The 15,806-nt window shown below is 31.6% G+C and overlaps 2 protein-coding genes across 3 annotated transcripts in view; one reads left to right on the top strand and one right to left on the bottom strand.

The window, feature by feature from the left end:
• Window positions 1–3,276: 3,276 nt before the first annotated feature.
• Window positions 3,277–5,689, bottom strand: LOC131854298 (ubiquitin-fold modifier-conjugating enzyme 1). The gene is made up of 4 exons (XM_059205399.1): window positions 5,457–5,689; window positions 4,817–4,948; window positions 4,154–4,321; window positions 3,277–3,473 (listed from the first exon to the last, which is right to left on the bottom strand). The coding sequence occupies exons 1-4, from the start codon at window positions 5,577–5,579 to the stop codon at window positions 3,387–3,389; spliced, it is 510 nt and encodes a 169-aa protein (XP_059061382.1). The 5' UTR covers window positions 5,580–5,689; the 3' UTR covers window positions 3,277–3,386.
• A 1,237-nt stretch (window positions 5,690–6,926) lies between these two features.
• The window catches only part of LOC131854007 (uncharacterized), a 29,667-nt gene continuing 20,787 nt past the window's right edge, over window positions 6,927–15,806 (top strand). Inside the window, exons 1-13 of one of the 2 annotated variants that reach the window (XM_059205133.1) lie at window positions 6,927–7,017; window positions 7,282–7,391; window positions 7,677–7,763; window positions 8,387–8,515; window positions 8,946–9,072; window positions 11,139–11,276; window positions 11,870–11,963; window positions 12,078–12,227; window positions 13,328–13,469; window positions 14,015–14,188; window positions 14,494–14,626; window positions 14,734–14,862; window positions 15,463–15,564. In XM_059205133.1, the coding sequence (XP_059061116.1) occupies window positions 7,702–7,763; window positions 8,387–8,515; window positions 8,946–9,072; window positions 11,139–11,276; window positions 11,870–11,963; window positions 12,078–12,227; window positions 13,328–13,469; window positions 14,015–14,188; window positions 14,494–14,626; window positions 14,734–14,862; window positions 15,463–15,564 (1,380 nt within the window). In that variant the 5' untranslated portion in view covers window positions 6,927–7,017; window positions 7,282–7,391; window positions 7,677–7,701. The remainder of the gene's footprint in view (window positions 7,018–7,281; window positions 7,392–7,676; window positions 7,764–8,386; window positions 8,516–8,945; window positions 9,073–11,138; window positions 11,277–11,869; window positions 11,964–12,077; window positions 12,228–13,327; window positions 13,470–14,014; window positions 14,189–14,493; window positions 14,627–14,733; window positions 14,863–15,462; window positions 15,565–15,806) is intronic. The other variant, XM_059205140.1, reaches the window with a different exon arrangement.

The following is a 15,806-nucleotide window of genomic DNA, read 5'->3' as shown; positions in this document are numbered from 1 at the left end:
CTGCTTCCTTATCCCCTTTTATTTGACTTTATCTTCCATTCATCCCTGTTCACATCACCTCAACTATATGAAAATAATATATTCATAAAAATTAAAATAATATTAACAACTCTAGGCAATTTACACAGCGCCATCAAGTCCCAAACAAAGCAGAATGTGTGGGATGAGAAATAGACAACTGATACAAAAACTATAATACTTCTTTTTGGTTAATACATAGGTACATATATCTATGTACTGTTGAAGTGACCATTGAAATGTAAAGAAATGTTAAAGAGAGCAATAATTACTTAAAGGTATTAAGGACGATTAGATATATGTAGATTTGAAAATCCAGAAATTGAACCAATTAAAAATATAAAGCGAAATAGAAAGCTTTCCATTTCTTATAATACAAATATATAGAATTCGTCTAAAATAAACACTGTATCAAAATCGTAAATAAACGCGTGTACATGTATTACACATATAAACCTTCATATTGGATCACTCTAGCTGTTGCTAAAAACTGCATTAAAATGCATTGCGTAATTTAAAAGGTCTAAGCGAACAGACAGCGGAAGCGACTACATTTTACACTATATAATTAACAAATGAACGTTATAAATTCACAAAACATTATTATATATTTTGTTGTCTATTGTGAAGAAGTATATAAGATATACATATATATCTTATGTTAAAGTAAAATTAGTTTAGTAATTACCGCATTAGCCTCTTGACCCTGAAATTTTATCATTACTTTGGTTTAAGTAATTAAGTATAATAATAACCCTGGACAATTCACAGCGCTGTCTAATCCCAAGGTAAGTAGAGCTTGTTTTATGGGTACTAAACATCTGATACAATTACTTAAGTAAATACACCACAGACCATCATGCCCGTATATAAACAAATTCTTAGATAATATAATCATATGTTAAATGAAAATATTTGTAATAATTAGCAAGTTAACAAATACTTACCGTAGTGTCAACCTGAAAGTTTTAACTAAATAATATTTATAGGTCGTATACATAATATCCAGAGTTTCATTACTTTATATATCATAACAAAAAATGTTGATCGCGGCAACGTTGTTGCGAGCAACTTTACCTACTATTATATAGTCATTGAATTCTTTATATTATTCTATATATTCCGACTTGAACTAACAATTATTTTTTCTTTATGCAACGATGGTGGCAAACAAGCAAACGGCCCATCTGATGGTAAATGGTAACCGCAGCCTATGGACGCCTGAGACACCAGGGGTATCACGTGTGCGTTCCCCACCTTTAAGAAATCTTAATATACTCTTCTTGAAAAACCCCATGCTGTCGTCTCTCGAGAAAACCTTGGCAGGTAGCTTCTTCCATAATTTAAGTGTACGCAGGAGGAAGCTCCTCTGCAACCGCACTCTCTAAGGTTTCAGCGTGTGGGGATTGAATCGAGAGTAAAAGCAAGCATTCATTAAAAGTATTCATTGAACTTTATGCATCACTGTCATACAAATATTATATAAAAAAAATACTGGTATTGTTATTTCTATCATGTCTCTTACCAAGATATTTTTATTCACCACCAAAGTCAGTTGCAATCTAAATTTCGGTTGACATATAATAATAATAACCCAGGATAGTTCGCACAGCGCTATCTAATCCCAAGTAATAGCAGAGTTTCTGTTATGGGTATTATACAACTTATAGAAATATTTGAATAGCCCATCACGGCTATTCATTTCGGTTCATTAGGTATAGATTTATCAGATTTTTATTTATTTGCCCTTTAGTTCACATTTAGCTCGTCAGTTACAAAATTATAAGACAATAATGGGTAAACATTAAGATAAATTTTAATTTAACTTTGAGATGTATTAACTAATGTGATAAAATATATTATTAAAAAAAATGCCGATTCTAAATTGGTAAATAGGTCGATACATCATTCTGCAATTGAAGATTCAATTGCAGTCGCTGCTTAATATATTTTGCTAGTCTTTTTTTTGTATAACAAGTATGTCTTTATTTCTTGTATTATATTATACGTGTATATTTTGATGTGAATAATGTGTTTCTCTCTATTTAGAGATAATTAAATTATTGTAAAATATTTATACTCACCGCTGATGAAATATATATTACGGCTAAGATGAGAATGAGTATAAAAACACATTTTATATTTTGCATTATAGCAATAATACGTTCAGAGGGCGTATTGGAAATGAGAAAACCTATGTATTATTTGATATCGTTTTATGTGTTTTATACGCAATAACAGGCCGGTAGATATTAAAATTTACAAACTTGTATTATATTAAAATTTTATTCATTTGTAGTTGTGTTCCAGTTGAAATGTACATGTATATAGGAGACTATTGCCAATTATCATTATATAGGCCGTCACCTTGATGCAATTTCCGATATACAAAATAGTCATACACTATATAGGATGATTTTACATAATAATATTATTATAATGAAAGAAGTGGAAAAATGATATATATAATAATCGCCCGTATCAATGCCGTATATAAAATTAATTATTTTTATTAGGTATTTTACTTTGTTTGAAAATAAAAAAAAGAACGAATTGAGAAAATTTATAGAGTAATTATAAAGTTTTAGTAAAGATATCATATCAATTTATGTTTGTTTATTAATGAACGACGACCCCAAACTTCTGTCTCTTAGCGTTCTTGAATAAACTATTTTAGAAATTAGGAAGACTAATAAAGAGCAAATTAACATTTCAAAGTATTGTTTTTAAGATTATATATCTATCTATATAATTCAGGAATCAAAATGTATATCCGACTTTTAATTTCTTAGAGCCAGAACCCCAAAGACCCCACTTTTACGCCAAAAAATGTGAAATGCCTCTTAATATTACTCAGGCTTTATTAAAGGCTAAAGTGTTCATTTGATACTTAATCATGTTGCACATTTGACCGGTTAATATAATGCCTGTATGTAATGACGCCGTATAATACGACATTAATATATATAGGCGGTATATAATTATAGTCAAATATAGAATAACTTTGAGTAACATACTATACAATCTCACTTTATTCCTAACCCAGTACTTGCGATAGGTGATGATTGTCGTTTACTTCTACCGGTTGGTTCGGGATATCGAGAATTGATGGTTCTTGCATGTAGAATTCTGGGTTCTATTCATATTATAGTACCCTGACACAAACTGATCTCACGTTTCCAGTGCTTTTCAAATATGAGCCATAAAATCTTAATATAAGACAATTATTACTTTAAGACTATAAAATGATTAAATATTTTTTTTGTACCAACACACTATAATTTCATTTAAAAGAGCAATACTAAACACAGTGTAAAATATATATATGTACATATATTTGCAACTCTATATAGATTAAACAACAAAAATCATTTTGCCTCTTCTGTCTTCTCTTGGTATGTGACAATACCTTTTGCTATTAAGTCTGGAATTTCAACAGCAAGCCATGGTCCAAGCTGAAACAAAAATTATAAATAAGAAAATATCGTTATGACTGCAAAAATGAAAGTAAATGAAATTTTTTTATTGTTTTCCTCAGAGAATACAAACAAACATTTATATACACAATTAATATATAAATATGATCAAACAATAATATCAATGTTAAGTGAAATATGTTTTTACAATAAAAATATGGCACTATAGTAGCAACTTATTGTTTTCAAACACAAGTTGCTACTAATGTGCATGGAGTGTTGAGTATTCACCTTACATAATTACTAAAAATCCCAGCTGAATTCATTATGAGCGACTTAGCTTACTTCATGCTAATCCTTTCAACTTCGAATGTCATAATCTTGTGTATAATGACTGCATAGTGTAAAAGTAGGCCATAAGATGATGCCCAGGCCCAATTGTGGGATAATATTAATGTTGTCAATTAGATAAATAGGAATACAGTACAGTTTGCAACAATGGCCCATTCAAACAGTAATATTATTATTAAAATTGATGAAATTGTTTTTGAGTTTATTCATAACAAACAATCTAATCTTTCCTTCTTATAATATTAGTACAGATATCCAAATTATTATTCATAAAGTTAAAATACATTCACATCCACTACATAATTTATTATTTTATTGCAGGTTTGCCTGTTTTATATACAAATATTTTAAATTAGAAAACCACATACTCCAAGAGCCATAGCATGAGCAATTCCAAATTTGGGTACATTCCTAGCCCATAATGGCTTGAAATGATCTGTAAGGCATATTTTTCCTCCTCTGTACATTTTTGCAGTCTTTCCATCAAGACCTGGGAGAGCTAACTCTGGTGCAGTTGTCGGGTATGTGATAGGTATCTAAAACAAGAATACATAATAATCACACATAATCAATTGTAACATTGGAAAAGGTTAGAAGATGTCTGATAAGTTATGATAAGCTCATAATAATGCAATAATAATGGAAGACCAAAACCATTCAGATTGACCTCTTTCAGTTGCTATACATGAATTTATCTACTCTGCCAAGTCAATCACAAATAACTTTAATACTACATAATTTTAAAGTAACATTTTAATTAATATAAAGACTTTTTACTTTATAATCCTTATAATATTATAAATGTGAAAGCAGGGATGTATGTTCAGCTTTCACACAAAAACTACTGAACCAATCATCATGAAATCTTAAGATATATAAAATATACAAGCTTTTACCTGCAGATTTTCACTCGCAATGAATCAAAAATTTTTTTTTTAATAAAAAGTATCCTATATTCATTTCATTACCTCCAAGACCATGTCTGTTCTTAAGGGTATAAGCTGGTATATAATAATTAAATAAATACTTACATCGAATTCCAGATCAAACTCATACTTCAAAAGGTTGTGGACATACCAGCATTTTCCAAACCATCTGGTACCTGTTTTATCTGATTCCAGCCTGAACCAATCATTATCTGCTGTCTTATTGTTTTGTACATACTGTAATCAACAAATTGCACATAAATTATAATATAGAAGTGATATTTTTTACACAAGTGTTTATAACTAATACTTCTATGTAACTATTTTTGTGATAATATCCAGTGTTAGATAATTAATAATAATTAAATACATTATTATGTATTTAATAATTTATAATAAATACATACTTAATTTAATTCTAAGTATCATTAAATATAAAGCATCTAAATTTCAGACATAATGATTGTCCTTTATAGTAAACTACACAGAGTATTATGCTGGAAGTAGGTCAAATAAAATGGAATACATCAAGCCTCCAGGACCACCAATAAATTTATATTAAATAGTTAATCAAAGGTAAACTGATTTCAATGAAAGTGAAAGTTTGGGCAGTTGGCAACCAGTATTTTATATATTTTAAAGTCATTGAACTAATATAAACGAAATTACTAATGTCAAGTAGAATAAGTAAATTATTATTATTCAATAGCTATAGGTAATAAAACAATATATTTTAAAATGTTACTTTAATGAGCGCTTGATATTCCTCCTTCAGTCTAGCAACCCATAACTCTTTATCTCGTGGTCCAGCCTTGGTTTGCAGTAGTGGTATACTACTTAAAGTTTTCCTTGTGCCTTCATCTACCATATTGTTCACTTTATTTCATACTGTTATCGTAAAATTAAAATAAAAAAGGATTAAAACAACACAAAATACATGGAACAATTGCCATCACATCACTTGTACAGGGTTGTCAGCAAACAGCCAGAAATCTTCCCAAGTCGCTTTTAATATTAAAACTCACTAAATATATGTCATACCATTTGAATTTTTTAAGGACTTATAATATAAAATTAATATGCAACAAAATATAAACCAATAAGAAAAAGGGATATTAAACTAATTTATAACACAAATATTATGTGTATTCATACTGCGTAAAAGTACACTAATCTAATACCAGAAATCTCATGTTGAGCAAAGCTAACATTCGAAATGATGAATGTCATGGTGTATACAACTATACACACTGCATTATGTAATCTTTTCATGTAATCGATACTAATCCAAATCCAAAAATAAACCACCTTTGCAAGCTACTATTTTAAAATTATATGTCATTAAATGGTAAATATTCATGTTTAAAATGTCAGCTAAATATGCCACAGAATCAATTTGAAGAGGATAATAGGCTAAAATAGCAAGAAAGTATTTCATGGTCACACTGCAACGTCGCATTAAAGTTGTCAATAATGACATTGACATATTTGGCATTTGGAGAGCTCAACTACGGCTGTATGGGCTTTGTCTCTTTGCTTTTCCAATAAAAATAAATAAAACAAAAAAAATAGAGAGCTTACCGTGAATCATAGATTTCTTACCGCGTCACAGTTTTTTTACTACCCACCCACTAAGCAAGTACTCACTACGTTTTAAATCTATACTTAGGATAATAACTGGGATCTAAACTAATCTTATTATTATTATTAATATTATAAATGCGAAAATTTGTAAGTATGGATGTTTGTTATTCTTTCAAGCAAAAACTACAGAACGTATTTTGATGAAACTTTATGGGTAATATAACTTATACATCAGAATAACACATAAGCTATATTTTTTATTGAAATTTAACGCGTGCGAAGCCGCGGGCTCAGCTAGAAATTAAAATAACTTAAGTATGAAACAATTAATATTTTTGATGCAAAAACTAAATAGGTAATCAAGTACCTATGTTATTGATGTAAAATAAATATTTTATCTGTAAATAGTCATAATGATCTCTGACCATAAAATGTCACATCTAGGTAGAATGTAGGTACCTAAAACTATGACATTCCTTGTGTTTATACCCACAAACCTCAGCAGGAGTGTATTTTTTTTATTTGAATACATTTGTATGGGATACAAAGTAAGTAGTGATCGTACTGGCAGTTTTATAATTCAAAATTTGAACAAAGAAAACTTGTAAATTGATTTAAAAAATATACAAACTATGAACATGGTGTTCGTGATGTGGCGTTAGTCTCCAGTAAAATAATATTAAAATATATACAAAAAAAAAGAAAAAATATAATAACCTTATGTAAGTGGGGTCATTCATATAATTCTTGATTTTCTCGTACTTAATAATAGCACAGATAACATAATATTACATAATAATAGTGAAATAGTACTTAATTATGATTGAACCTGTTGTTTCTCCATTTTGCCCTTTGCCAATACAACAAGAAAACTAAACTTGATACTATTTAAGAGCTGTTTAATAATTGCATGCATTAAAATATTTAGATAGTTTCAGTACTGCATCGGTAGGGTAAAGACAGTTATGTTATGTTTTGATTTTCAGAATCTACTACAAGGACCAGTTATTTATGATTAATGTAATTCAAAATTACTAACTTGCTAACCATACTATTGTTGATATAGTCTACGTTTGATAATGGCTGATAGGAAAAAGTAAGTTAATTGATTACAAGTATGAATATTTTTTGTATATTACGATGGTGTAATATAAAAAAATACAAAGTCGTATTACCGTAGAGTTTTGCCCGCGTGAAATAGTAAAAGAACCTTATAATGATACTCCTATTAATTGTATAGGCAGCCATATCTACATAAATCGGTCAAATGAAATTATTTTACGGTAATACTAGTTCTGTCCATGTGCTCCGCATTTCAGGGCCATATTGATTTACCGTGAATTAAATGGATAGTGTAACGCAATATTTTTTTGTCGTATAGGGCTCAATAAAATTGGTTTGGAATAATGTCGAAAGTTAGCGGTTATGCGGGTGAGCGGTATCCTCGCAAAGATGATGCCGGAAAAAAGTGAGCGTGCTGCAACAGTGACAAGTGTTTCAATAACGAAAATCTATTAAAGGATTTATAACATAAAATTAAAAGAAATTAATATTATATTAAATATTATAAATGCAAAAGTTTGTGAGTATGGATGAATAGATGGAAGATGGATTACTTTTTCATACAAAAACTACTGAATGGATTTTTATTAAACTTTACTGTATTATAGCTTATATGTACATCAGTATAACACAGACTATATATTTCACGCGGGTGAAACCACGTGCTAGTTAATATTAAATATATTATTGTTATGATGTAGACATCTGATATTTAGTTCTGTTTTTTCTATTTATAGGCACATACCTACCTTACTTTCTTAGCGGGCTAACGAACAAAGAATATACTAAGTCTGCGTTTAAGGAGTAATTTAAGATACTACAGTAAAAATATAGTTTACATTTAGGTTCAATTGTTATGGTATAATATAAATTTTTAGAGTGGCAGGTGTACAAATATTGCTATAATTTGTTTAAATATATCTGTATTTAAGGATATTTCAGTAGATTACGAGACAAAAAAAAAACTATTATTTTCTATAGATTGAGTTGATATAAAAAAATCGCATTTTGGTCTATATTTTTTTCCAGACCCCCAGCAGCGGGCGATGCTCCTATATATAAGAAGAAAAATGAGGTAGTTACAGGCAAACACAAGGAGGAGCCACCGTCACCAGAACCAGAGAAAATACAGAATACTCTATCACAAACAATTAAAGAGTTAGTATAAGTTTATTTGATAGTATAGCGCATTGCTAGATGAATTCATTTGTCACTTGTCCATAATATTAGTCTTGGGTTACACGACGTCTTTTTAGAATTAAAAAGACGTCGTGTAACCCAAGATTTCAAAATAATTGCACCCGAAGACCTCATAAAAATAGTAAATATTTAGGTATCACTACTAACAATAGTCATAACTAGACTTTAAGGAATGTGATTTGTTAAAAAATAAAACTAACCTGTTTGGTTTAGTACCTACTTGCATTGATTGAACAATTTTTTTTTCGTGGTGTCATTTATCCAACAACTATCCAATATAGTTTTCAGGCGACGTCAACTGACATGACATTACCAGAAGAGCTTCACTAGTTTATATTACTAACGATCCATCTAACCGTATAGAAGTATAATAGTAACATACTTTTAGTGACGCTGAATATAGAGCCATGTTAAGGCGGCAACGGTTCAAGCGCAGATGGCCGGAGATCAGTAAAGTCAAGATACGTACAAAGCCGTGGTTACCACCAGGACCTCCACAACGAATGCCTCCAATTGTAAGTCTTAAGTATATCTATACTAGCTGTACCCGCGACTTCGTCTGCGTAAAATAGTGACCTTGACCAAACAATGAAAAAATATTTAGTAATCTAACCCAATAAAAAAGTTACAATGTTCTTCTTCAAACTTCTCTTCAAACTTAAAAATGAAAATTTCCATACAGAATTCCATACAATTCAATAAACAGCCTAAAAAATAAGTTTCAAACTTCATCTTTAAAAATGACGGTACTTCCACACAACATTACATCTCTCCATTCAATCCCTTATAACCCTTTTTCTATGTCATATCATATATTCTATCTTCTATACGTATCATAACATTTTTATAAATGTCAGTGATGACTTACGGCACAGAGACATGGTCGCTAACTATGGGCCTCATGAATAAGCTCAAAGTCACTCAGAGGGCGATGGAGAGGGCTATGCTCGGAGTTTCTCTGCGTGATCGAATCAGAAATGAGGAGATCGGCAGAAGAAGCAGAGTGACCGACATAGCCTGAAGAATTACAAAACTGAATTGGCAATGGGCAGGGCACATAGCTCGTAGGACAGATGGCCATTCGATCAGTAAAGTCCTCGAGTGGCGTCCGCGGACCGGAAGACGCAGTATGGGAAGGCCTCCAGCAAGGTGAACCGACTATCTGGTCAAGATCGCCTGAAGGCATTGGATGCGAGCAGCGCAGGACCAATCGTCGGGGAGATCTTTGGGGGAGGCCTTTGTTCGGCAGTGGACGTCTTCCGGGCTGAGATAATGAGAGATAATGATGAAATGTCATATTTATTTATATTTAATAAACATTCTAAAAATTTCTTTAACTTCTTTTGAAAATCGATGATCCAGTTAACCAATAACATAATAAAATTTTGTTAAATCAAAATAATAGTATAATAAATGTGATATTCGAAATTGCAAACTGTCCCTCTACTTGAGCCAACCCGCCAGAAGGGAGGAACGCGTATTCCGACCCTGAATTGCATGGATGGGACGGTAGATGTTGTTTCCTCCAAGGACATGTTCTTAATATTATATGACGTTTTATTCTTCAAAAATATTAATAATATGGTCTTACGTTCTTGTCCAAGAGTGGGGTCATCAGTTATAGGCTGTACCAGGATTATATTTAGGTATTTATATAATAAAATTGCCGAGCAAACGTTTATATATTTAAATTTATAAGACAACGGATTGACAATAATCAATTGCGCACGCAATTTCGCATGCGCGCAATATACAATAATACAAATGACATATATTTTTTTTAAATTAGATTGTCATTCCACAGTTATAAAGTGTACTTTCCAAAACTTGTAATTTTTAGTTAAACCAGTACCTATTATAATAATATAAATGTGCGATGTATTCAACCGCATAAAGATCACCTTGTATTTCCATTATGAACCCCTTACAACCCTTTTTTCGCATTAAAAAGTAGCCTCGGCGTCTAGACTATCTGCGTACCAAATTTCATTTAAATCGGTTCAGTATTTTTGGCATGAAAGCGAGACAGACAGACAGACAGAGTTACTTTCGCATTTATAATATTAGCAAAGGTAAGTAATCGATTTTTAAACTAAAAAAAGGCACTATTGGATGAGTTGTGGTGAAGAAATCAGCTCACGATTTGATCAAGGAAGCTATCCCTGGTATAGTTGCTGGCTATTAAGGTCATGTTAGGTGTTAATAATGGGATAGACACAATTTTAATTGTAATAAAATTAATGTAGAACCGATATTTAAAGTAAATACTGTCGATTATAAAAAGAACAGCCAAAATTGATTCACTGCTAGCGAGTATACCTATGTGTAGATAATAATCATTTTACGGCCTCATTGGTTAAGCGGTTTAATCCGATGGTCCAAGATGAACGAGCAATAAATTTAAAATAAATGTTATTCTGCATAACATTAAAAATGGAATACATATTTATAATTCATGTATGTATTTATAATAATATATATTTATTTCTGAATCGTCTAAGACCCATAATACAAGCACTACGTGTTTTTGACTAGATGGCGCTTTGTGAATTGTCTAGATTTACTATTATATTATTTTCAGACAATAAAACGTCCGGAGATTATGACTCAGCCGTGGGTACCTCCCTATCGGCGCCGTCGTCGTCCTCGCCCCAGGCGGATGAGGATACCTCCAGACGAAATTACACAACCATTGTACGAATTTGCTAAATTAAAAAAGGTAACCATGAAATTAAGAATTTGTTACCTTACATAATCCTGAAAAAAAAAACTATAGGTTGGTACCTAACTACGAGTACATATGTATAGAATACAGAAAATACTACATTTAAGACTCTGAATACAGTAAACTTGGGAAATAAGATTCATAATATAGTGGAAGAATTACTCGACTATAAATAAGTGTTTACTGCTTCTACTTAGAAACCTAAAAGGTCGTAAGACCGAATATGACCTGGCTAGTATAAAAAACGTTTGTAACTTTAAAATTCTAATTTCGCGAAACATGAAAATAAACTAAGTTAATAAGACCTCTGTTATCGATTAATGTAACTAATAATATGGTCAAGTTCGTGCAGCGTATTTTTGGAGAAACAAAACTTCAATGCTATTAAACCCATCCTTTTTGTTTAAAAAACAAGGCAACATGTTAATCTGGTACTACGTTTGCTACTGTGTCAACAGTAGAATATCTTGACTATCCCATTTGAGTCTAAAAAATATATATGTGCAATTTTGAGCTTATATTCTTTTTTGTTTTCTGTTCAACAACTATTGTACATATGTTCTCAAAGTACAGATTTACTATTTCAGATCTGGCATAATTTTGGTCAAGTTGAAAAAAACAAGATGATACTGAAAGGAAGTATCGGATGTAATTCTAAAAAGTACTCGTCTACTGCTTGCGGTGAATATTTTAAAACTTTTCTAATGTGTATAATAGTCCTCAATTTTTACTGCTCTTACAAAACCTCCATGCACTTCTTAACTCAAACTATAATATTATAATAATACATCATAGGAGCCCAAACTGGCTGCATAGCAGCTGTGTGCCGTGCACTTTTGGAAGATAAAACACCTGGACAGCTTACTAGGGGAGATGTAGACGACGTGATTGAAGCTGGAGATAGATATTATAAACAGTGCATGCTATCGCTTAAATGCTATAAAGGTAAGTCTGTAGAATTATTCTTTGAATGAGATTAAACCAGAGGTACTTAAACTGTAAAAAATCGTCTGCGGAAGTACCACAGTATTTCAGCCGCCAAAGAGCGTGCTTTTTTATTAGGTTGTTTGGGTTATTGTTAGCCTAACATCTTGGCCCTATATCACTGCGACCTACATAGATCTGCTCGCCCTTTTCAGAGATCGCTACCTAGACCCGTCAGGGACAAGAATTGAATTGATATTCTTAGGAGCGATGGTTTTTATCTTCTATGGATAAAGTGTAAACTTTCCAAAGGAGATATTATGTTTATGCATGATAGGACTACAACCACATAGGATGTGTAGTGACGTTTTCTCTTCATTTTGGCAAAATCTGCAGATCTTGAGTTGTCCACGAGCTTGCTTTACAGGCTGTGTTACGGTTGTAGAGTAAGATTAGGCAATGAATTTACTGAATAATATTAAAAAATGAATCTGGAATGGCAACCAATTGTGGTATCACAATGACATGATGACGTGATGTCAGTTGTCCTGTTTTGTATATAAGCGACAGTCATCGCTTAACATCAGGGAGACCTTCCTACTTGTTTACCATTCTATTTATGTACAGAAAAAGGCTAATATCCATTGAGCCAATGAAAAAATATCTTGTTTTACACTGTGAATGTTATGAACTAATCTTGTTATAAGTATAGTTATATCGAATCACAAAATTCAGTCATGAGTGACGATCGATATATGTATTATGACAATGTATTGTCAATACAGTAAGTTTATTATTAATTATGTAGTCTGTGATACAATCACAGTCATATCATATAACGTAAATCCGCAATGTGAATAATAGGCAACCTAACCTGTAATTAAAATATGGAGCTATATCCCGCTGTACTGCTTCCATAAATACAGACCATATTTAAATTTTACAGGTCGATAAATGTAGTTTTTTTATAGGTATTAGGCTTGTAATGGATATTTTAGACCATTAGATCTTTCCTACTTGTTATATTTGGTTTAGTCTTAGTTGTAAAACTACAGAATGGAACATAAATTAACATTAAATGTTAATTTATACGAAAAATCAAAAAATACTATTCTATACAGGCAAGCCTCAACTACAACTGAACCAGCTTCTTACATCATTCTTCTTTCGCGACAGCAAGTATACGGTGAAGATATCAGAGATTGAAAGGGGGTTGCTTGCTAAACACCCTGATAATATCCAAGCTGAACCTGATCTTATGGCGTAAGTATCTTATTATGTTGGTCCTAGTCCTATGTTGGTCTTAGTTAGAATAACTTTATATACAAGTAATTGGTTGAGTGCATTGATTTAAAAGAAATAAAAAATTAGTAAAATTGGAAAAATACGAACTTAATTGTTCTATTGTGAATAAGCTAGGTACTACTCTTAGAAGTGGACTGGTTCTAACAGATATAAAGCAAGATATACGTGATATAAGTATATATACAGAAAATAATTTTTAAGCTTATTGTGTAGTGTTGTTTTGACATTGCACTGAGGCTTGAACTTTTTGTGTCCGAGATTGCACTTTTGAGTATTATTGTTTGTCCAACTTCCAACCAACAACAAAATCCAACTATTTGTTTGCGTTAATAGATTGTATCATATTTTACTATCAAATTACAGTAAGACGTGAAAAGTTAAAATAGAGATAGACACATTCTTTTATGTCTGTTAGTACAAATTTAACTTTACGAAACGTCTGTTTAAATTCTCTCAGAAGTCTAGAACTGCAGCAATATCTAAATGTAAATATTTATTTCAAGTCTTATGGAAAAGAAAATTGGTTCTACATACATGATGATTTTAACCTTGGGCGGTGACCGTCATTTCTTAATATGGGGCCACCCACCTCCACCCGAGTCAGGAAGCCAAGTGAGGACTATCTGCTACATCTTTGATCCTCATATGCTTAACGAACTGGGACAGCCACATAAATTGTGAGTATACTAGTAACTACTTTAATATTCTATACCATATTAACTATATGCGATTTGGTTTACCTGATTTTCAGTAATCTGAATACTGTAAGTATGTCTTAGGACTTGATTATATGACTAAAACTATGTATATATATTTTTTTATTAGATTTTCAAATTTCCATCTCTATATGTTAGCTGTCGTCCATGCAATGTCGACTTAGCTTGTATCAGGAGTTATGAGTAGTTCAATAATACGCGTTGTCGATTTAATTTATTATTTTCTTACGAAACTAAACATTGGACTCAACCACATTATTTCTTAGGTTTGGTGCTGGTGCGTTTCTTCGATACGCCGGCATCACTTCCTTTGTTCTAGACTTTCTTGCCAACTATGGAGATCTAGATGCTGCTAAAAAGGGCACCCCCAAACCACCAATAACTTTGACCAATATAGAGGTATTATGGCATTTACTATTTAATTATATTTTTTTATAAAATCTCCAGCTCGTTTAATATTATGTAAATGGAGCAGATGCCTATTTTTGAATTATTATACTCACCAGGTGGTGCAAAAGGAACCATTGCTTAGAGAGCCTAAGTATGAGCTTGACCTGAAAGCAATTAAGACTCACTGTCAAAGCGAATGGGATAGTCTCAACATCAATGCTTTGTTAGAGAAAAAGATCAAGGAGGTAAATTTGAACATCTACTAATACCATTTTGATATATCTAAATTAATTTTATTTGTATCGTGGTATCCCTCATTTGTTGCCATTCCGGAGCGTTAAGGTGTCATGTATTTCTAAATTTAATTGTGTTTATAGAATTAAACGTGTGATCATCCGACAAGCTTTCTGAAAAGATTATCATTTGGAGTTACAAAAACATTATTTTAGGGAAAACCATCCTGTTCCAAGACCATAAAAAAATGCAAAGTAGGAGATCGATCATAGAAGTATATGCAGTTAGCTCACCTTCTATTTATTGGTTCTAATTTCTGATACTAAATTACGAGAGTATGAGGTATTATAGTCAACAAGAGAGGAAGATATAGATAATAGTCGATTATGTAAACCGAGATAATTAATATTCTCAATCTGTAATACACTACCTAACGTCTCGCAACAAAGCGTTTAATTTTTAAACTAGTATTTTTAGTTAAAATCCATCACATCTTGAATTTATGTGGCAAAATTTAAATCGTGTGGAAAATGTCGTGGTAATGCCATCTTTTAATTCATTGAAATATGGAACATATAAAATGTGTAATAACAACGCACGCCTAATTACAGGGTCAGTATCCACTGTGTTCCTTAAGCGCAGTGAGCTTGGCCACTTCAAGAGCAACTTCTAGAAAGAAAATGAGAGAATTCTACCAAAAGACTCCTAAAGAGGTAATATATTTTTTTTTATTCCTGGAGTCAACGCTGACCAACGTCTCTCTCTTTCTCTAAATGGGAAATTGAATAAATTGACATCCAACCACATTTGTTTCCGCAATTTATCAGAGCAAAAGATACAGTAGCACGATTGTAAACAGCAATCTTATACCTCTAAAGACTTTTGTTTTAGTTTGTCAAATGTCTTGAATTTTTATCTTTGAAACTAAGCAACGCTACGTGTAAAACGTGTTAAT

The sequence above is a fragment of the Achroia grisella genome, unplaced genomic scaffold (genome assembly GCF_030625045.1).
Source record: "Achroia grisella isolate CSIRO2021 unplaced genomic scaffold, CSIRO_AGI_Agris_v1 utg1186, whole genome shotgun sequence".
Taxonomy (NCBI): Eukaryota; Metazoa; Arthropoda; class Insecta; order Lepidoptera; family Pyralidae; genus Achroia; species Achroia grisella.
The sequence above is the reverse complement of the archived record's forward strand: the minus strand, read 5'-3'. Positions and strand labels throughout refer to the sequence as shown.